This window comes from Denticeps clupeoides, chromosome 1 (genome assembly GCF_900700375.1).
Source record: "Denticeps clupeoides chromosome 1, fDenClu1.1, whole genome shotgun sequence".
Classification (NCBI taxonomy): Eukaryota; Metazoa; Chordata; class Actinopteri; order Clupeiformes; family Denticipitidae; genus Denticeps; species Denticeps clupeoides.
Window position 1 is genome coordinate 34,786,009 of NC_041707.1, and position 23,186 is coordinate 34,809,194.

Below are 23,186 nucleotides of genomic sequence, written 5' to 3' on the forward strand. Positions count from 1 at the left end.
GAAAACTTTATTTAAAAAATGGCTATATATTTCAATCTGAAAATGCAGATATTAATCAGTAATCATTGGGAAAAGTGTATGATTACTTACTCCCAAGCCTATTTCATATGCACAGAGTATACATCATTATTTCCTGGAAGCAGTGCTATTAATGTTCAATACACAGCGAGTACTTTAGTGACACTCACCTGTAACCTTTACCCAGACGTCATTGCTGTGGTGTGTGTAATAGACCGGGTCGCCTCTTCCTGCTCTGCACGAGTACTGTCCTCCGTCAGAGACATTAACGGAGTCGAAGCTGTAGGAGTTGAAGCTGGTCTGGGTCACCGAGCTCGAGCCATTCACGTCTTTGTACCAGTAAAAATCCCAACCCTCAGTCAGGTCCAGCTCACACGTCAGAGTCACTCTTGATCCTGCAAAAAGCTGTTCTGCTCTGTCTGATAACAGGATGGGCGTGGGCTTTGCTCCTGTTGGGGTTCAGAGCGGCAGTCATGATTACCAAATTTCTATATTTTGATGAATCCTCAGTATGAATGTGATAAGCACTGAACCAATTGTACCTGACACCCTTATTGAAACATTTTTGCTGATGAGTGAGATCGTGGGTCGGGTGCTTCTCTCTCCCTGACACCAGTACTGAGCCTGGTCAGACTCCGTAACTTCTTTGATGGCCAAGATGTTTCCAGTTCTGTTGTGACGGTAAGAGTGAGCCACTGGGGTCACTGGTGATTTGCCTTTATACCACTTATATCTCCAGCCAGTGAGAGTCTCCACCTCGCACTTCAGAACGATTGTCTCGCCAACCCACAAAGGATTCAGCGGAGCTGCAGTCAGTGTAGCTGCAGGCGTGGCTGTGAGAGTAAATGCATGTTTGCCTTCTTCTGTTTATTTGCCTTATTTCATAGAAACTTTTAGTCTGCAGTAAACTGTATTTACCATGGTAATACACTGGGACGGGAGGACTGAGGGAGCTGTGATGTGGCCGAGCATGTCTCCATGCAGTACATGTGATTTCACCAAAGTCTTTAGGGAGGGAGAGAGCGATGATGTTTTTGGGCTGATCAGGAATATCCGCGTTGTCTCGGTACCAGATGTACTCGTTCCAGTCTGTGTACGCTGTTATGTTACACCTCAGAGTGACCGTATCTCCAGGGTAGAAAGGTCTCTCTGGAGACACTACAATCACTTTGGCTTTAGGTGGATCTGTGGAGACACGGTGAACTTTGACATGATATTACTACAGATAAATAAATCAGTGCAGACATTTATTCAAATGAGTTAGCAAAGATGGAGCAATGCAGGCAAGGTTAAAATGCAGTCAGAATTAATGTTTTACAAATCACTCATTCTTGAGAATTTTTTAATAGCTTTTTTTTGCATCTGATTAAATTGATATATATATATTTTGTAAAATTGTCAATTCCGTCATTCACAGCCAAAAAAAAACAAAAAAACTATTAAACTATTAACTGTTTACTAACATTTACTTTACTAGAAAGCATCCTTGTCCTTGGTAATAATTCAAAAATTATTAGAAACGATTAGTTAAGATTACATTTAAGATTACATTTACATTAAGATTACAAGCTTTTAATACATTTTTTTTATGTTTGAAGTTCTGAACTTTTAACTGGTGTTTTCTGATGCAGGGCAAGTTTAGATATTAAGAAAATAAAAAGCAGACCAAAATGTCATAAGTAGTTCTTATTTCATATATAAGTTGAATTACATTATTGGTTTCTGTTTCTTCTCAAGAATGGGTGTTATTTATGTTTAAACAGTAAATTAATAGAAATAATAATAAATAATGAAAACAGATCATCTCACACCTTGTGAATTTCCAGGGAAGATGACTAAACCTAGCACTGAAAACAAGAGAAAGAAAGACTCAGGACAGAATGGCAGCAGCTGTGCATCACAGAAAATATTTTCATCGGTCATAATTACTGAAACAAGAGTAGCGCGCAAACTGTAACAAGAGTAGCAACAAGGCAGTCTGCAGATGACATCCAAACCCCATAAACTATACGAATCAGAACTGACGTCAAACGTGGTGACAGTACACCTCATAACCTCAAACTATAGAACAATATAGAGCAAAGTAGCTATAGCTATTGTTACAGATATACATTTAAGGGTTTACTTTACTACTATGATAGTGAAGGTCTATTTCTGTCTAGAAATTAACCTGGTACTAGAACTGTCAATATGAAAAAACATGGCTTAAATTTTTTTAGCATTCAAAACTGACAGAATTTTTGTATTTGCTCTTACAGCTAATAGAGAAAAGCTAAATAGTTTTTTTTAAAAGTAAGACTTAATTATTTTTTTAATTAGTCATTCAATCTATTCTTTATACCTAAAGAGAAACAAATAAGGTCTAAAAAGATCAAGAGTAAGAGTAACATAGCGCTTGTTCACACTTCATAGCCAGAATTTTTTTTTACGTATTATTTTTTACTTGTTTCTTCCCAGTAAAATGTCGTCTGTAATTGCTAAGCTTTTGAGGACTCCAAACATGTCCAAAACACGTACACAGACACGCAGGTACACACAAGTAGTACTCACAGAGCAGCAGGCCTCGTGCAGCAAGCTTCATGCTGTCCTCTTACTGCACCGATCTTCCCCTCATCTCAGCAGAATGGCGGCGAGCGCACTCTTCGCCTGGTGTGAAGGGCATGGACACGGCGAGTTGGTTTTCCCTCCCTGAAAATCAGTTCTGATTTCTAGCAAAATTTTCCCCAACCGATTCTGACACAATTTAAGTCTCGCACCCTTTCCTCAACATAGAAACTGTACAAACTGTCCTCTTTCCACCTCCTTTGTAAATGACTTGTAGATTTGCGTTAGCTGTGGAAACTTGCTGTGGAACTAATCCTTCACTCAGGCTTAAAACCGTATAAAAATGTTGAAACCATGAACCCGTATTCCATTGGGGGTGCTGTAAAGGAATAGCACGATCCCTATGAACCTAAACAACGAATGAGAACATTACGAGACCGCTTAATAGAGGCGTGCCCAGCCCTGCCACTTATGAGCTGCTACCCTACAGGTCGAGAGTGCTGCCATAATCACGCCCAGAGTTCCCTGCAGCGATGTTGGCCGTGATTAGTGTTGAACATTAAAAAGGCCACTGCAGCCACCAAATGCTGGTCTGTGTATCACAAACCAAAAAACTTGGAGTGGAAATTGGGCATGATCAGGAATGCCTAAACACACACAAATGCCTTGTGACAAGCTTTAGTCTTAAGAATGAATCATAATTCATACATTGCGTACATGGTAAGTTAAAAGTTCTATAAATGAGATTCATTATATAAATACTGTGTGTTTATAGTAGTATTCATGTAATGCTGTAATTCAATTTATTTGTTGTTCTACTTGATATATTTATGCTGTGAGCTAATTCTGTGCTGTCTCTCATTCTGTGCTTTAAAGTCAGGCATGCTTGAGGACAGGTTAATTTCCAGTGTAACAAGAGGAGACAGCAAGCAGTAACAAGAGCATAGAGCAATTTATATGAACATGACACCTAAAACCGTAACCTGGAAAATGAAAACTGAGGTCAGGCAGGGTCACAGATCAACAAATCAAACATACAGAGTCAGAGTCAGAGTAGAACATTGCCAGAGCCTAATTAAAAGCAAGGCTGGTGTGATTGGCTGATTTTAAATTAGAATGCTGATTAGAATGTTTGCTGAAGTGAAGTCCAACAAATGGGACCATCTGTCAGTGTGTCAAAGTTAATTTTGTTCATCTAGTGTCCCATTGGGTTACTGGCTTAAATGTAAAAAAGCAAAATCAAATCAGATTCTCCAAAGTCTTCAATTGAGACGTTTGATTTCCTAAACTCTCCAAATCTGCCCTCACACTGGTAATGTCAGACTTTGGAGACACTGTTCACCTGATCTGATTTTGTTTTGTTATAGTTAATCCAGTAACCCAGTAATACATTAGATTAACAAAATTGACCCTCTGACAAAATTGACAATCTAACCCTAAAGATGCATTAGTTTAACAATTACCCAATTAACAAGCAAGAGTATAAGAGAACCAGAACTGTTGCAAATTACACGGAATCTAGTACTATACTCAAATGGTAAAAACTTTAGTAAAATGAACAGAAAACATTCCATGCATATTATATAGGCTAGACATAGAAAAAGTAGTGCACACTACTACTGCTACTACTGATTTACTTGTTGAATGTGTTTCTCTCAGATTGCGGCACCACACCCTCATTGCTCCTATCTACATCACCAATAACCATTGAAAGATGTTGCTACCCACATCGCAGTACAAGGTCACGGTGCAAAGTTTCAACTCACCAAAGGTGATGGTTTATTGTAGGTTCAAAATTAAAATACAATGTTCTGCCCTGACAAAAAAATTGCAATTAAATCTGCATTTCGTTGCTTTTCTGATTCAGTGGATAGGTTGTGTTTGAGCATGTTAGAAATGCTTGACAAAAAGTTGAGCATGAAAATTAAACAAGATAATAATTTCAATTTTTTTTGTTATTAGATATGTATGTTAAACATAGCAAACAGATATTAAAACATTTTGGTGTCCAAAAGCAACCAACCATTTTACTAACTTTACTAATAATCAATCAAACATAACTTTTCATATGGAAATAAAAACTCACATTTCACATATTTAAAGCAAATTTATTTGAACATTTATGTGTTTACATTTCAAATGGCTGATAGCAGCATGTTGAATTTTTCACAGAAAGTAATTATCCAACTAGAGCAATTTACAAAGCAGAAAGCAAACTGTTTATTCTAAAAAAAAAAGTTAAGTGAAGTGCTGCTCTGTTTCTTGAAACATGTAAGTAAATCTTCTGATGGTCTGTAGAATGCTGGCCATGATTCCATGGTATAACAATGTTTTTCCCTTTGCAAGCCAAACGTATACAAGAAGCCACAGAACACATCAGCAAAATAGTCTGTCTACAGACAACATGGTGGCCGTCATGCAAGAGGACCTGCTATCTATGCAGATACGACAGACTCATTCTTTGCATTAAAAAAAAAACAATGATTTGTGATAACATTATAAAAATCTATTTTACTTTTTATTTTACAATTTATTGAAATACCTCGCACTGCAACCTTGAATACAGTACAAATGTGTACAATCTGCATATTAACCTTTCTCAATTAAAAAAGTTTTTATGCAGTGTAGGGTCCTTGCTTAGGGCTGAGATTAGCTCCATTATAGATGAAACTGGACATAATTTACCATAAACACTCAAAAAATGAGGATTTAGAAAGACTGGAAACTTTTGTTCTGTCATTCCGTTTCCTTAATCTTGACCTGGGCGTAAATCACATTACTGGGTCCAGCATCTTCTGCAGACAATATGAGTTTGATCAAATCAAATCACATCAAATCATATCAGTTTATATGTGTGACATATTTCATTACTAGAAAATCTGTTTTCACATTGTACACATGTTCATCTCACCTCTGGTCTGCTCTGGCTGCAGCTCAGAATAAACCGTGTCTGCCTCTGATGCTTCTTCTGGACCAGCGAGTTTGGAAAAATGTAGTAAAAAAAAAAAAAGGTTTAGTAAGAGGATTTCATTTCATCTTCTCTTGTAAGTGACTGCATTTGGACACTACCTGTGTTCTTCCTCTGTTTCAGCTCTTTTATTTGAACCTCAATGTATGTCACATCCCCTGTTCCACATTCAGCAGTCTTATCTTTGAATACAAATGAAAGATTGTTCAGTTTTACACACTCCACCTTATACACAATCTACCATAAGGTCAAAGCAGTCATACTAGGGCAGAAAAAGAAGAGTGAAAGTGACCACTTAATTTAATTTCTTGGCCTGAACACACCCACATATTCATACATGTATAACAATTAATTCTTTATTATTACAGCATTTGAAATATGAGTTTTAACAGTTTCAACTAATATCTTATTATTTCCAGTGGAATAGTTTAGCATGTGCAAATCCTACGAAAGGTAGAATAAAGAAATTATTGGATCTTGTAGAAATATACTGCTCTGCAGTCCCGCCTGAGCTTCTTCGCTCTGATCCTGATGTAGACTCTGCTGTGTCCCCTGCTCACCTCTAGGGGCAGACAGGGAAAGCATTAAGAGTGAATAGCAGTACTGATCTTAACAGGGCCAGACACTCATTCCATGACACATTAAGTCATTGTTACTGCTGAATAATGTCGGGGAACAAAAACAATAAGTTTATAAAGAGACACAGAAATTGTGAATACTTACGGCTCAGCTGCATGTAAATGTGCACCTGCAGTAACACACAACAAACATTACAGTTGCTTATTCACTTTCTTTCACTGAAGAGGTTTATGTAGAATCTTTAAACAGTGTGTTAAAATTGACATAATTAGAGTTACACTTGATGAAACCCTTTATTGCTTTTTTTTGGGGGTGGGGGGTGGATAGGTCAGGAAGATAAGGGGAAAAGGTCAGAAACAAGAGCAGGATACAGGATAGATGAGGGAAATAGAAAAAAAGACAACCCCTATGTAACCCAGTAGAAAGAATCCCTCGTTTCATTTAAAAGTAATTTTTTTTTCTTCTTATCACTCGTGGTAAACCAGACTATGAATAATTCAAGTTATTTGGGTGCCTGTCAAGTTTTGTTTATTTGCTATTGGTTCGGGCCACTCCGTACTGTATCGCCATTGCAGGAGAGGGAAAGTCCCCCCCTGATTTGTTTTAGCAAGTTAGTCAGTACAACGCAGCACCACAAGGAGTGCACGCGAACGAGAGAGAGCGAGAGACAAAAGTTCGGTGATTGTGGACAAAAAGTGGTTTTAACCACCAAAACCAGTGTTAAGTGAAATACCCAAAGCACCTGAAATTTCCTAGAACCTGTGAATGTCTGTGTACAGATCGTCTTGGCTAGGTTTTTTTTTTTTATTGAACCTTCCTTGGAGGTCAGAAATAGAAAGCTGGATTTCTCCCTTAAAAGCCACCTGGAAAGCGGATGTTCTTCACCAATCTGAGAGGGAACTTCATCATACAGGTCACCGGTGTGGTAGGACTTGATCTGACATCATTGAATTTGACTGTTACCTGTTACACCTACTGACTAAGACCTACTGACTAAGACTTACTGACGAAAGACCTACTAGACTATAACGCACTGACTAAGAAGAAAATCTGAACTGAACTCAGAACTTTTGCATCGTTGTTGACCAGGAGAAAACAACTCAATTTGGGAAGAAGGAAAAAGACTTTATCATTATTGGAAATTGGTACGTGTTAATTATTAAGTTATGGTTTTATAAGAGAGAAGTTTTTGTTGTTTTGTTATAGTGAATGCCGGCTGTTAGATTGTACATTTATTTTCTTATTTCCATTTAAATATAATAGTAATTTCAACTGTCTCCCCTGGTCTGAGCATCTTTTTACCCTGACTATCACATAGCACAGCATTTACCTCAACGAACATAGACACTGGTCCCCCCCTTGGGTGAATCACTTGAGCTTGTATATATCTGCTATAAGGGTAGTTACATTCTTCACAGTGGTTACACCTAGGTTGTACTCAAATGGGGAGAACATTATGGGAACCGTAAAAAAAAAACCCCACCTCAACAGCATAAGCACATACAGGGAGTGCAGAATTATTAGGCAAGTTGTATTTTTGAGGAATAATTTTATTATTGAACAACAACCATGTTCTCAATGAACCCAAAAAACTAATATTTAATATTTTGAATGAAACGCTTGATTGTTTGATGATCACGCTTCAGAAGCTTTGCAATTTTAAGAGTGCTGCATCCCTCTGCAAGATATCTCACTATTTTTGACTTTTCTGAGCCTGTCAAGTCCTTCTTTTGACCCATTTTGCCAAAGGAAAGGAAGTTGCCTAATAATTATGCACACCTGATATAGGGTGTTGATGTCATTAGACCACACCCCTTCTCATTACAAAGATGCACATCACCTAATATGCTTAATTGGTAGTACGCTTTCGAGCCTATACAGCTTGGAGTAAGACAACATGCATGAAGAGGATGATGTGGACAAAATACTCATTTGCCTAATAATTCTGCACTCCCTGTAGACTCTACACAACATATAAAGTAAGTCAATTGAAACAGGGGAGGGGAAAAAGGGTGGTGGATGAAATCCCACTTAAATGAGCATCAGTACTGGTGCTGCTGCCAAAATGGAGCACAGACACACAAGTTAACGGCCACTTTGACGTTAGTTTACAGACATATTTACAGTTTCAAATTGATCTCTTACCTGACATAGTTTTAAAGCAACATAACAGGACCACAACAATGGCAAAAAGAATTGTAGCTCCTAAACCCAGCCGGACGCCAACTTGAGGCAAATAAGGGGATTGAGAGTCTGAGAAATTCAGTAAATGGTTTTAGTACATGAAAAATGAAAAGTTACATTAATACAGAAGAAATACTGTGTTCAGTTAAACTGAATTTAACCTTTTACTGTGAGAGTAAGATGTGTACTGATGAGTGAGGATGTGGGTCTGGTGTCCCTCTCTCCCTGACACCAGTACTGATCCTGGTCAGACTCAGCAGCTCCTCTGATGGTCAATGTGTCCCCAGTTCTGTTGTAACGGTCAGACTGAGACACTGCAGTCTGAGATCTGCCTTTATACCACTTATATCTCCAGCCAGTGAGAGACGCCACCTCACACCTCAGAGTGACTGTATCTCCAGTCCACACAGGACTCTGTGGAGCTACAGTCAGTGTAGCTGTGGGCGGGGCTGTGGGAATAATCATTATGACCACATGTAAAAAACTTCACTGATCAGTTTTAATAACTGAAAGATAATTTCTTGAAATGCCATTATAAGAAATTCAGCAGCAGATTTACCCTGGAAATAAACTGGCACAGAATCGCTGAAATTGCTGAGTTTTGGAGATTTTGCCCTCTCTCCAGAACACTTATACTGGCCGCTGTCATTAAGGAGAGTGATGGTCTGACTGGTTTTATTGGGAATACGTGTGTTGTTTCTGTACCAGTAATATTCCCAGTCTCTGTACCCTGTTATGTCACACTTCAGAGTGACCGTATCTCCAGGGTAGAAGGGTTCATCTGGAGCCTCTATAGTCACTGTGGCTTTAGGCAGATCTGTGGAGACACAGTAATCTCTGACACGAGTGCAAGAATCACATCCTGTAAAGTTGTACCACATACTGTTCAGCAGAGAAAAATAATTTTATTAAAGACAGCTCTCAATTTCATGCAAGTCACCTCATCATAATTATCACGAAAACAGAATGAATCTATTCTGGTTGAGACGGATACATGAAACGCCCTGAAGGGTATTATCATACAGTGTCTTTACATCGAAATCCAAAATAATGACAATTGTAAAATGTTAAATCGTACCTGATAGAGTTAGAGTGACAGGTTTGCTCTCAGTCTCATTTCCATCACTGATCCTGTGACCTTTACAGGTGTAGTTTCCCTTGTCTGATTCTGATACAAAATTGATTGAATGTTCTCTATCAAACGTCCAAGAGCCAATGTGGTTGCCATTGTGATACCACTTGTATTCCCAGTCAGTCTGTCCACCCTCTTTCTCTATGTCACATATCAGAGTGAAATGTTCTCCATGGAATATCTGTGTTCTGTCAGGCTTCAGTCTCACAACAGCTCTGAAATCTCCTGAACATGAAACATCAAATCTAAATAACCACGGCATGGAGGCGTTATGTACGTTGACATTTTCATAGTCTACTTAAAGTGATAGAGAGTGATCTCCCACCTTGTGAAAGTCCAGAGTAGAGGACAAAACTCAGCACTGAAACGCAGAGAAAGATAGACTCAGTACAGAGTAGTGCTGTGTGATTCAGAACTCACCCAGGTTAATCACCCGGGTCCATTAAATAACTCATGAGTGACGCGTCTGAGGTCTCCATTGAACTGAATCTTTTGAGTAGATACACCAACTACACCATGTCTAAATTGTAATCTTCGTCACATAAATACATATTCTAATAATTAAAACATCAATTACTACCATTAAATGTCGCAACTTACAGTTTCTTTGCACCATCTGAATCTGAATCACTCAGAGATCCGGGTTAGCGCTCCTAACCTGACTCAGTTCATCCAGCAGTTAACTTCCTCCGAAAACGCAAATCTGAGTCGCTCAAACCAGCAGGTTTATTTAGAAAGTGATTCATTCTCATCACAAGGCATTTTACTTTCAAACATTTCAGTTGACTCACAGCTGTCGATTTGGCAATAGTGACACAAGTGACTCATTCACCCGGATCAGTTTAGTGAATGAATTTTTTTAGCCTTCTGGCTCTAAAAAGGCTCTAGTACAGAGTAACAGATACTGCAGCCAAACAACACAAGCGGCAGTTGTTACAGCTGATTTATACAGCGGATATGAGCAGGAGTTCATTCACAAGAGTTCATTTCAGTTCCGTCCCCAAGGATACTGGACTGTAATTTGAACAGTCCAGTATCCTTGGGGATACGCACAAACACACACTACCAGTTTCATATTCCCAATAAGCGAACTGCAAACCTGCACCTGGCCTAGCGGTTAAGGAAGCGGCCCTGTAATCAGAAGGTTGCCGGTTCGAATCCCGATCCGCCAAGGTGCCACTGAGCAAAGCACCATCCCCACACACTGCTCCCCGGGCGCCTGTCAGGGCTGCTCACACAGGGTGATGGGTTAAATGCAGATGACAATTTTCACTGTGTGCACTGTGTGCTGTGCATCACATGTGACAATCACTTCACTTTCTAATGTTAAAATAATAAAATAATTATTGGGTTTGATTCTTAATGTGCTTCTCCAACTGAACCCTCATGAGTACAGAAGTACTGTATCAGCAAAAGACTCACACACCATAGCAGTAAAAGATATTTTGCTTGAGTGGACACACACGTATACTACAGTACTCACAGAGCAGCAGGGGTAGTACAGTGAACTCCATGTTGTCCTCTTACTGACTGAATCTTCCGCTCAAGTCCAAAATGCAGGAGGGAACAGTGAATGGATATAAGTTATCGCTCTTCTCACGGCACAGACATGATGAGTTTCCTTCCTGTTTCAGAAAGCTTCCTGACCACAGAAGCTCTCTCGAGTCATTATTAGAGGTGTGAACCTTCACTGGTCTCACAATTCGATTGGGATTATCAATCGATACATCATGATGCAGCCCATTATTTTTTTTACTTAGTCACTTGATGTTCAAACACAAGAGTTAAGGTCTCGTACACACGTGCGGACACTTTAATTTACTACAATGAGCAGAAAAATTATCTCAATTCAGAAAATATGGGATCAGACTTGTGTTTTGTTTCAACAGTTTCACTGCTGGCTTTTCAGTCGCTGTGCCTCATTTTTACGATTCGGGTGGACTTTTGGAACAATTCACTCTTGAGGGCGGGGCTTCGATTCATTGGCTAGCAGATATTTGAGTGACAGCTCAAGGCAAAAAAGAGGGAGATGTAAAGTATTTTGTCAAAATTCCAACCTCTTATTTTACATTTCATCGTTGTATTTCATTTGATATTAGAAGAGTTTTGTTTCAAGTGACCAAGGTTTGGACACCCCTGGTCTAAATCCTGATGCAGTGACCTGTACTGAGCTGTTCTGTTGTCCCACTAAATGCAGAAGACACCAGTCCATAGATTCATGCCAATGATTTGTAGTTGTGCACTTGTGTCTGCTGTGGACTCAGCATGTGTATGAATATTGAATGTTTTCCCATATGGCTTTGGCTTCACTTCCTTAAAATACTTGAGAAACTGATGCTTTGTGGGTTTTGGTGTTTCGTAATGACTGGTGGTCTAATAAGTGACCAAGGTTTCTTTGCACTTTGAAACATTTCCCACGGTGCACGTTGCTGCTCACTGAATTTGTTGGTCATTTTAGTACTAATAATAGTACTAATAAAATATCTCCAGCGGGTATTATGTACTGCATTCCTGGTGTGAATGATAATCTCCTGCTTTAATCAGGGCTTCTGTGATGCTCATGTCTCCTTTATTAGTGTACCGGCTGGACACACAGGTTGTCCAGCATCATTCGTGTTAGTGTTCTTGTGAATGCTACTGACTGCCATGTCTCTTTTCTGTAGTTTTTACATATATAGTTTCACATACTGAAAATAAGTACATCCGTCACAATTCTTAAAAATATTTTATTATACCTGTGCTTTGGATGGCAATGAACATATGACACTTTAACGATATGTTAAGTAATCAGTGTACAGTTTGCATAACAGTGTACATTTGCTGTCCCCAAAACAACTTTATTATTACATTATTAGTTGCTCGATAATCTTTTGACAGACCTAAACCTTAATCATCGAATGCTTTTCCAAATTTGAAAACATGATATTATTATTTCAAATGAAAATTTGTAAATAATATCAGCTCAACATATTATTTAGACATTTGAACACTGATCAGCTAGTTTTTTTAATCTAGTGAAGGAAATGATTTTCAGTTCAGCTCAGTAAAAACGATGAAGTTCTGAACCATGCACATCACTCCAGTCAATAGGAACATTTATTTTATTTTTCAGAAACAATTATGTTTGATATTTATTATTCATACAAACACTGTGACAAACATGTTTCTTTACTCCCACCAAAATGTTGTGCATGTACATTATTGTATGTGAAGGGTACGAAAGGGTGCAAAACGATGAAAGCTCAACATAAAAAATACTAATGAACTCAAATCAACCAATCGACCAGACGTCAAAACGGAGACAAGACCTGACAAATATACAAACAATTCATGCGTTAGACGAGACCAGTCCCAGTACACTGCTACAAGCAGTCCTCTTAAAGGAGCGGAGAGAGGTGTGGGCAATGTGGAGTGGGCGTGGCATGCGTGACCAAGTGGCACCAGACACTGATTGAAGCTGTTGTTACAGGATCATACAGCACAAAAAGGCCAATCTAATGTTCTACATATAGATGTAGAAGTCTACAGATAATATATTAATTTAAATACATCATAATGAGAAGAATTCTCTTCTATAATTAAAATACCATTTTGCAAAAGGATATTTGTAAATAAGAAGTAAACAGATGGTCATACTGTATTTGTAAAGATCATGAAATTAAGTTTTAATTGTAATCTTGTGCTCCCCCTTCCAAGTCTAAAGATCTACAAAGAAGCGCAACTACAGATATACACCTAAAAAATATACATTCATTAGCAAAATGCTTGAATCCAAAGGTGATCAGAATCTAGATAAAGGCTCTACATTAAATTGTATTTAAATAAAAGCAGGCATATCCTAAGCTAAAAAAAATGATTCTACTGGGGGTTAAATTTTAATCACATCCATGGTTAGAAACAAAGCAAGATTATTACCAACAATTAGGCGAACACATAGTTCTCACAGCCGGCTAGGGAGTACATTTTATACCCTAATATAACTCTGACTTTAAGATTAATTTTAGCCATTCACCGGTTTAGTATGAGACTTAACATCTGGCATCAGAGGGTGGTGGCAGTTTGTGGTAGTTTGTAGTTTGATTAATTGGATCTGATTGGCCCTCTTCTACTCACACAGACCAGATTAGAGTTCTTCACTTTCCTGAAGCATCTGAGTGAAAGTACAGATGGTCCTGGTGACTGTGAGCAGGATGTTGGTTTTACTTGTTCCATTTACAGTCACCATTTCTCCCCTTGAATGCTTTAAAAAATCAAGACAAAAAAGACAAGATGAAGTTTCAATTCCTGTAGCCAGTAACCCCTCACTGTGATCCACTGCTGTAAAAATAGCATTTTATGACATTTAGTTTTAATGATCAGCAACTGTGAAGAGTCAGAACAAATCTCAATTTATATGAAACAGTGAAGAAACTGTGCTAAGGTTCCAGTGCCAGCTCAGAGTACAAATCAGGTGGTGTCATGTCCTTGCCTAGAAATGAAGACATGAACTTGTTTAGTTTCTTTTTAAAGTTTTTGATCATTAGAAGCGTATATAGAAATAAATAAGGAATTAGATCAATTTCCTACTTTTGAATGCCAGTTTTGTTCCCTCGACATCTGCGTCAGTCACCATTTTGAGTTTTGAATTGTCTGGAGAAAACATGAGGTTGATCAGATAACATTTTACATTGTGTGTTTCAGTTATATTTATACTCTGAGTAAAGAATATTGTTGTGTATGAATGCTGTACTGACTCTGTACTGTACTCTACTGACAAGTCTTCGTCTCACCTGTGATCTGCAGCAGTGAATAACCTGTATCTGGTTTCAGATTCTCACAGTGTGCAGTGTTCTCTCCAGTCATTTGCAGCCAGTCGTGTGTGTGCACATACCAGATTGTCACCCACCAAAATATCTATGTGAACCCCCTTCTTTACTCAATAAAAATAAGTGTGTTCACACTCAACACGTGTGAACATTCAACTTAGTGCCAATGATGAAGTCTCATCATTGGCACTAAGTTGAATGTTCACACGTGTTGAGTGTGAACACACTTATGCACTCTATTTTATGTACCGATGTTTGCAATTTGTACTCCAGGTTATAGATATTGTTTCACCTTCTCTGGTGAGGGACTGCATGTGGACACTACCTGCTTTCTTCGTCTCTGTCATCTGCATCATTTTATCTTCAGAATTTGTCTCTTGACCTGTTCCAGATTCACCAGCTATAGAAGAATAATCAAATGTCCACACTTCTTAAAAACTCATTGTAATCAAAAATAGATTTTCACATAGTGGAATAAAAATGGTACATTAACAAAAACTCTACATTTGATTAGATGAACAACCTCATAAACGTGTGCAGATGAGAAAACGAAAACCAAATAATGTGAAATAATTTCACTTAAAAGTAATATACCAGTTTGCAGTGCCTCATATCCAGTCCACACTACAGCCCTCAATACACAACATGTATTACTACATAAACATTTTATTCACAGAATAGTACAGCAGAAAAAAATTACCTTCTCCATTGACTCCAATAGAATCATAATGATGTGTGGATCCTATGAGAATAACACAATGAAATGGCTGAAATAGTTAAAATACAAATACAATTTTAAATTACCTTAAAATATAATATACCACTCTGCTGTGTCTCATATCCTGTCTGAGCTTCTTCGTTTCCTCCAGAGAAGCTCAGATCCTGGTTTGGACTTTGCTTTCTCATCTTTTGGCCTCTAGGGGGAGACAGAGGAGCTTGACTATTTGACCATCGCTCATTCTCCTTAATTGCTGAATTCTAATTAGGGATGTTGGGTGCTGGGTGGGGAGAAGCTTTCTAATGATTTATTTTTTGTACATATGTAAGATACAGTGTGTGTAGCAGTAGTTGAAACACACGCACAAAGCCGGGATTTGAGCACATGTTCTCAGAAGGGTGAGGTCACAATGCTGACTGCAGCTTCACTATGTGGCCCTATAACAGAGTTGTGGTAATTTTTTTTTATTTGAAGGAATAATTCACTCACCTCTCCGCAGGACATGAGCATCGACCTGCAGTAACACACAAACCATCAGGTCTGTTCACCGGGTCATTTGAAGGAATTACTGAGTTTCTTCATTAAATTATCTCAATGTTTCATACCTCTGAATTGACTTAAGCAGCACAGTAGAATCAATAACATGATAAAAATTACTCCTACACCAAGACCCACCCAGACTCCTAATGACAGATCATAGACGTGAGAGCCTGAGAATAACAGAACAAAAGTACATGAATGAATTAAACCTATGAGATTAAAGATCATCTTAGACTCAACTAGTACATACAAAAAGGTTAGTTTACTATGATTATAATGATTATCTTTATTTTACCTTTTTCTGCGAGAGTAAGATGTGTACTGATGAGTGAGGATTTGGGTCTGGTGTCCCTCTCTCCCTGACACCAGTACTGATCCTGGTCAGATTCAGCAGCTCTTCTGATGGTCAATGTGTCCCCAGTTCTGTTGTAACGGTCAGACTGAGACACTGCAGTCTGAGATCTGCCTTTATACCACTTATATCTCCAGCCAGTGAGAGACGCCACCTCACATCTCAGAGTGACTGTATCTCCAGTCCACACAGGACTCTGTGGAGCTACAGTCAGTGTAGCTGTGGGCGGGGCTGTGGAGGTAATAATGTGAGTAACAATGATTACTCCATTCATTAACTTCCAAAAATCCGGGCAAGTATAAGAATTGACTGTCTCTGATATGAGCAAAATAATGATGCTAGACGACTGCTTCAGCATTTCAAAACTACAGGAACCTTCTCCAAATTAGGCAAGTGTTCATGATGTTATTGTTGTGTAGTGTATGTTGTTTTACAGCACATAGAATTATATTTATATTGTATTTGGTTACTATTTGTATTTATTGTGACAATACACTGTTGCTTCAAAATTGTCTTGGCTGTAAATGGGAACGTCATTGTACCTTCTGCACCATTCATGTACATCTGACAATAAAATTTAATAAATGTATGGCCCCGTAATCAGAAGGTGCGGGTTCGAATCCCAATCCGCCAAGGTGCCACTGAGCAAAGTACCATCCCCACACACTGCTGAACGGGCGCCTGTCATGGCTGCTCACCAAGGGTGATGGTTAAAAGCAGAGGACACATTTCGTTGTGTCACTGTGTGCTGTATTGCAGTGTTTCACAATGACAATCACTTCACTTTCAAATATCCTCATTCTGGAGCAAACAAAAATAAAATAAAAGTGAAGTCCTCATCAGAAGCTGCTGTGATGTTGAAGGTGTTTCCCTCAGACTGAAACACCACATTACTGCTCTGGTCCTGGGTTCACAAAAGCTTAGTAACTTCAGATCTACTTGTAAACACGTGTAGATTTAGGTCTGATCCAGAGTCGCTGTAGACGACTAAGTTCTTCTAAATGTGAATGAATCAGTACAGGTGAGCTGGAACTAAAGCTACATTATACACACGTATATAGAATTATTTTCATCATGTAGCAGCATTAAAATGGGGGCGGACAGTTATTTTTGCAAACAGGAGTCGAGTAGCGAAGGCTTCTATATTTCAGATTATTTTTATACTTTTCCTCAGATTTGAAATATCTCACTTAACCCTTTATAAAAAAAAATTATTTATCTTAATTCATAAAGAGTCAAAGGCAAAATATTTTTGAAAAATTGATCAACTCACCTATTACATACAAATAAACCTCTTCACTTGTTGGTGTGTTGGTATTACTGTGTTCTCTCTCTCCTCGACACCAGTACCAACCCGGATCAGACCCAGAAGCTGCTGTGATAATGAAGGTGTTTCCCTCAGACTGAAACACATTACTGCTCTGCTCTTTATACCACTTATATCTCCAACCACTGGAGGGCTTCACCTCACACTTCAGAGTGACCTTCTCTCCAGTGAACACAGGATTCTGTGGATCTACAGTCAGTGCAGGTGTAGGCAGGTCTGCTGAAGTGACAACGTGGGGAATAAAAGAAACAAAGAAGCTTCTTCAGACCTAAACTACAGGGGTCTGTTACTCAGTCTTTACTCAAACATCAGAAGTTTTCATTTCACTTTCCTCTCATATGAAATGTAGCTGTAGTATTTTATATATTTACCCTGGTAAGAAACTGTAACAGCTTGACTTGAAGAGCTGTTCTGGGGTCGAGTTCTCCTCCGTCCAGAACAAACATACTGACCACTCTCAGTAGGGAGAGAGATGGTGATGGTCTTACTGGTCTTACTGGGAATATGTGTGTTGTTTCTGTACCAGTAATATTCCCAGTCTGTGTACTGTGTTATGTAACACCTCAGAGTGACCGTATCTCCAGGGTAGAAAGGTTCCACTGGAGACTCTATGGTAACTGCGGCTTTAGGCAGATCTGTGGAGACACAGTAAACTCTGACATGAGTACAGATATCAGTGCAGATAAAATAATGCAGGAACATCCATTTATTTTATAGAAAATTATAATGAACGACTGTCATCACTATCCCTTGAACATGATCTTTTTTTATTTAGCAATTTCCTAAAAAAAAGAATCTTAGTAAATCATATCTGCTGTTGTCAAGGGTGATCATTTGAAATGCTTAGAAATATGTTTTTAGAATATAATATAAATCTGATTACCAAAAACTGAATTTTACCTCTTTTTACTGTGAGAGATGTGAAAAGTTGAACAACTCACCTTTAACAGACAAATACACATCTCTGCTTTTTGGTGTGTTGGTATTACTGTGTTCTCTCTCTCCTCGACACCAGTACCAACCCTGATCAGACCCAGAAACTGCTGTGATGATGAAGGTGTTTTCCTCAGACTGAAAGACCACATTACTGCTCTGCTCTTTATACCACTTGTATCTCCAACCACTGGAGGGCTTCACCTCACACTTCAGAGTGACCTTCTCTCCAGTGAACACAGGACTCTGTGGATCTACAGTCAGTGCAGGTGTAGGCAGGTCTGCTGAAGTGACAAAGTGGGGAAGAAAGAAACAAAGAAGCTTCTTCAGACCTAAACTACAGGGGTCTGTTACTCAATCTTTACTCACACATTTACTCAAACATCAGGAGTTTTCATTTCACTTTCCTCTCAAGTGAAATTGTAAAAAAGTACTGTATTTAAACTCAAGTTACCTGGACGAAGAGGCATGGCACAAACTGTTCATTACAAGAGTGATGATATTAACACCGGTAGATTACTATTGCAGTTACATGTAAATATTGTATGTAAAAATGGTACAAATGTAACATAAAAAAAAACCCTGATGATGTTTGAGCCCCTGATGGAGGACGAAAAGAAATACAGTAACCATGAAGAGAACCTCTATTATACTCTGCATTTGACTCCCAAAAAAGTTGCCACAGACCAATCAGATTGTCCTGTGATTTTTCTGCTTTGTCCAAACAGAATTCCTGAAACAGGAATACAGTGGTCATCAAGCCCCCCACAAGCCTTTCCCGTCATGGCACCCCAGACTATTTGTTGGCCTTTTGGCACCCTATTGATACTTCTTGCTTGGTTGGGGGAGGCTGCAGCTTGATAAAGATACAAGCAGGGGGTCTTCACCAAAGACAAAAGCATGAAATGCCATGCCATATTTTTATATATTTACCCTGGTAAGAAACTGTAACAGCTTGACTTGAAGCGCTGTACGGGGGAAAAGTCTTCCTCTGTCCTGAACAAACATACTGACCACTCTCAGTAGGGAGAGAGATGGTGATGGTCTTACTGGTCTTATTGGCAATACGTGTGTTGTTTCTGTTCCAGTAATAATATTCCCAGTCTGTGTCCTCTGTTATGTCACATCTCAGAGTGACCGTATCTCCAGGGTACAAAGGTTCCTCTGGAGACTCTATGGTCACTGTGGGTTTAGGCAGATCTGTGGAGACACAGTAAACTCTGACATGAGTACAGATATCAGTGCAGATAAAATAATGCAGCAACATCCAAACAGCTGAGCTACACACAAAATGACCAATATTCTAACAGCTTGAATACGCGTATAAATGTATTCTTGCTGAATTGCAAGTGAAAATCTGAGAGCTTTATTTTAAAAGGGCCTGTGAGGTCTAAAGCATCATCAGCATTTTCTAGATGAAACATTTGGTAGTTTTTTTGTATAGTGAAGAAGATAAATGAACTACCTTTAAGGAGTTTAAAATGGGAGGAGCCCAATGAGCAGCTCTCAAGCATTTTATTTCTTCATCTAAAAATGTACCAAAATACACACAAAAGTACCTGGTAAGTATTTAACTGCTGCAAGTATTTTAAGTGAGAACTAGGATCCTCAATATTTATTTTTGACAAACAGTAGCGGCCTAGCAGCGAAGGATGCAGAGGTAGCAACCCACGCTGTAATGATGGTCTTCCCCATCGTCAGCTTAGCATGATTACCGAGTGCAGGCCACGCCCCCATCTGATTCCCTACTCTTCTTTTCTCTTCTTTAAAAAGGCATTCTCTGCCCTGTTGGTGTTCACCAGTGTCTTTTAACCCTTGTCTGTTTCCCTTCCAGGTTGGTCCCTGTTTATGTTGTCACATCTGCAATAAACCAACCTTAAATTACACCTGCATCCTAACCCTCTTTTATTGTGTCCACCCTCGTGTCATGACACACACACTGCTCCTTGACTGTCATTCATGGCTGCCCACTGCTCACAGTGGGTGATGGGTTAAATGCAGAGGTAAACCTTTCATTGTGTGCAGTGAGTGCTGTGTGGTGTTCAACACAATAACCACAACCATGTTCACTTCACTTTCAATTTCTCTCAAAATATCAAATAAAGACGGATCAATCGGTCAACACCAGACCCTGTCTCCTCCCTTTGATACTGTTAACATCCAGCTTCTGTCCTCATAATAAAACCTTTTTTTTAGTGAATTCAACATTTCTAAATGTGTTAAAGGTTAAAAAAAATAATAAATTATTTTATATTATTTAACATGAATATGATTCTGCTGGCCTGTCTATGGTCCTGCAGTGGCTGCAAATGGTGATAGGTGTAAAGCGTGCTTTGGTCATTCTGCTTCTGGTTTTGTGAATTTCTAACCCCTCCCTTAAAAAATTCCACCAACCATCAAAACGTGCGAAGCATTGCAGTTGCTCTGTGATTGCATGTAAAAATGAGCACAAATGTTTTTTTTTTGGTTCTGTGGCGTGAGCTAAACAGGAAGTGTTGATGAGGTTATTTCCACAAACCCCTGGCCACTTCTATAGGCTGCTCTCTTCCAGTAAGATCCATACAAGACCTCTAGGAATCGTATGTTTCTCAAAATCTGGTAACAAAATCCTCCAGTGGAAACCGGTTCATTACCAGCAAAGACAAAATTAATACAGGACATGAGGCAATGGACAAATTTCAAAGTAGAAAGACATATTAGGAACAGAAAAAAACAAATCAGATCATCTCCCACCTTTTGAAAGTCCAGAGTAGACGAGTGAACTCAGCACTGAAACCAGGAGAAAGAGAGACTCAGTATCAGATACAGCAGCTGAACAACACAAGCAGCAGCAGCAACTCTACACAGCAGATATGAAGATAGACATGCACTACAAGTCAAAGGTTTGGACACATCTACTCATTTTCTACGCATTTTATACATTATAGAACAAAACTATGAAATAACAAACATGGGGTTATGCAATAAAGAAAAAAATAAAACAAACAGGGAGCTTTTTCTGTGATGGCGGCTTCTCTCCACCACTTTAATTACGACAGCGGGGACGGTTTCCAACAGTCCTGAAGGTTTATGCTTGTCAGGATTGACTGCACCTGGACTCATCACCTGTGCCCAATCCGGACAGCGGTTAAAAGCCGGGGATTTCCGCCCCTTCGGGAGCGCCGACATTCTAGTGAAATTTTGTGACTGTGTGTACTTTGAGTTCTGGCAATCGCAACACGCCTGCGGGTTTGTTTGTGTTAGTCCCCTTTATTTCCTGTTCTTGGCCACCGCGCTGTTGTTTATTTGTGTTTATTGTTTATTTTATAATAAAACCCCCTTCCCAGCATGTCCCGCCTCTGCGCTTCTCTCCCCCACAGCTCGCGGTCATGACAATGCTATACACTTTCATATCATTCAGTCATGTTAATCAGCATCTCATGAAACACTTTCTCCTGCTACAAATAAATATGTTTCTTGCATTGGATTCTTTAAAATGGCTCCATCTCATACTCCATAACTGCCACAGAATAAGGGTTTTCAAAGTAGTGTATTAACTAGTGTATTAACACACAAACACACTCATCTTGTCCCTAAACCTGTCTTCTGCACTCCTGTCTCCGCTTCACAATAGTCACATTGTGCAATTTTATATAAAGCATGGATTTGTTTTTATGGAACTATTCGGAACTCCAGTAGACAAAAGACACTGATTCCTTTTAGATGCAAAGATTCTCTGATTATTATTCATATTTTATCTAAAGCTAAAACAAAGGTTTTGAAAATGATGAAAACACGTATTTAATAATTTTTTAAACAAGCACAAGTTACCAATTGTAAATCACCAACAGCACTAAATTCATGTAGTCCTTGCTGTAATCTCTCACAGACACACACACACACACACAGATAGAACTCACAAAACAGAAGGAATAGTCCAGTGAGCTCCATTCTGTCCTCTTTCTGACTGAATCTTCCTCTCATTTCTGTATAATGAATCGGAAACTAAGTGTGAAAATAAATGTGAGTGTGAAACGAGTGCATGAGACCACAGCAGGAAGGAGCTCGGTCACTTCTATCTATTCAGAAAAGACCACAAGTTAATTATAATTATCTGTAGTTAAAAGTCCTTGTAAAACTGCAAATAAAATTATAAATTCTAATTTGTAGACTGTAGCTGAACTGAAAACTAAAGAATTTGTACACAAGGAGAGTAAAGTATATTTTAATGCAGAACATTTTGAAATGACATATCAATATTATTTGAAGAATGAATGTTTAAAGCAACCAGAATTGTGGTTATTAGTAGCACTTCCTCAATATGTCTGCCTGTTAGTGGCTGTATGTGCAGTTTTGGTGCTCTGCACCATTTCTATCCACTGCAGGACCACAGACAGTGTTCAGAAACATCTTTATCATTATTGTCAGTTGGTCTGGTTGCATCCCAGTCATTTTAGATCCACAAACAGTTCTATAACTGTATTGAATAACTATATGTGATATATGCATACTTTTTTTGTAGGCAGACATATATGCTCATTCCTACACCTTTGCTGAAATCTCAGATGTGTTATCTTTATGATAATTTTATTTTATAATGATAAATTTGCTCAGTAACTAAGATAAAATATATTAAAGTCCTAAAAAGACTTACACTTGTTCCATTTTAAACCTTTGCCATTTACTTTCATTGAATTTTCTTAAAGATGGAGATGCTCCTTCCACTCGATGACCTGTAAGTTGCACAAACATGTCAGCAATAAAAAAAATAGGGTCAATTTTGGGTCTTATGAGGAGCAACATGTTACATTCTTAACAATCCTCCAACCTTTGGAGCAAACAGATTTCATGGACTAAAAATATACATTTACAAATAGTTTCTGCTTTAACATAGTCAAAACAGAACTGTTATCGTAATTAATTTAACTGATATTGTCTATTTATGGCACATTTTGCATAATTACATGCCAGATGAGAGGAAACAATTATAATTAAGTTACAAATATAAGTTAACAAATATAATAAGTTACCCTGCACCAAACAAAACACTATCTGGATATAAATAAGTAAATGTGGCCCAGTGAGCTCACACAGCGGCTGCTGATGC

At 38.6% G+C, this 23,186-nt stretch overlaps 1 protein-coding gene across 1 annotated transcript in view; it reads right to left on the reverse strand.

Annotated features, from left to right (window-relative positions):
- Positions 1–22,053, reverse strand: part of LOC114785239 (basement membrane-specific heparan sulfate proteoglycan core protein-like) — a 23,614-nt gene extending 1,561 nt beyond the window's left edge. The window contains exons 1-29 of the mRNA XM_028971230.1: positions 22,000–22,053; positions 20,834–20,869; positions 19,034–19,300; positions 18,109–18,381; positions 17,539–17,802; positions 17,114–17,386; positions 15,784–16,071; positions 15,554–15,658; positions 15,438–15,462; positions 15,052–15,146; positions 14,931–14,972; positions 14,556–14,630; positions 13,992–14,054; positions 13,869–13,893; positions 10,531–10,544; positions 9,751–9,786; positions 9,372–9,650; positions 8,853–9,110; positions 8,455–8,742; positions 8,255–8,362; positions 6,254–6,278; positions 6,022–6,092; positions 5,632–5,712; positions 5,474–5,527; positions 5,301–5,357; positions 1,830–1,865; positions 937–1,203; positions 561–851; positions 189–467 (exon numbers count right to left, since the gene is read on the reverse strand). Coding sequence (XP_028827063.1) covers positions 189–467; positions 561–851; positions 937–1,203; positions 1,830–1,865; positions 5,301–5,357; positions 5,474–5,527; positions 5,632–5,712; positions 6,022–6,092; positions 6,254–6,278; positions 8,255–8,362; positions 8,455–8,742; positions 8,853–9,110; positions 9,372–9,650; positions 9,751–9,786; positions 10,531–10,544; positions 13,869–13,893; positions 13,992–14,054; positions 14,556–14,630; positions 14,931–14,972; positions 15,052–15,146; positions 15,438–15,462; positions 15,554–15,658; positions 15,784–16,071; positions 17,114–17,386; positions 17,539–17,802; positions 18,109–18,381; positions 19,034–19,300; positions 20,834–20,869; positions 22,000–22,030 — 4,006 coding nt within the window. The 5' untranslated portion in view covers positions 22,031–22,053. The remainder of the gene's footprint in view (positions 1–188; positions 468–560; positions 852–936; positions 1,204–1,829; positions 1,866–5,300; positions 5,358–5,473; positions 5,528–5,631; positions 5,713–6,021; positions 6,093–6,253; positions 6,279–8,254; positions 8,363–8,454; positions 8,743–8,852; positions 9,111–9,371; positions 9,651–9,750; positions 9,787–10,530; positions 10,545–13,868; positions 13,894–13,991; positions 14,055–14,555; positions 14,631–14,930; positions 14,973–15,051; positions 15,147–15,437; positions 15,463–15,553; positions 15,659–15,783; positions 16,072–17,113; positions 17,387–17,538; positions 17,803–18,108; positions 18,382–19,033; positions 19,301–20,833; positions 20,870–21,999) is intronic.
- Positions 22,054–23,186: the final 1,133 nt, after the last annotated feature.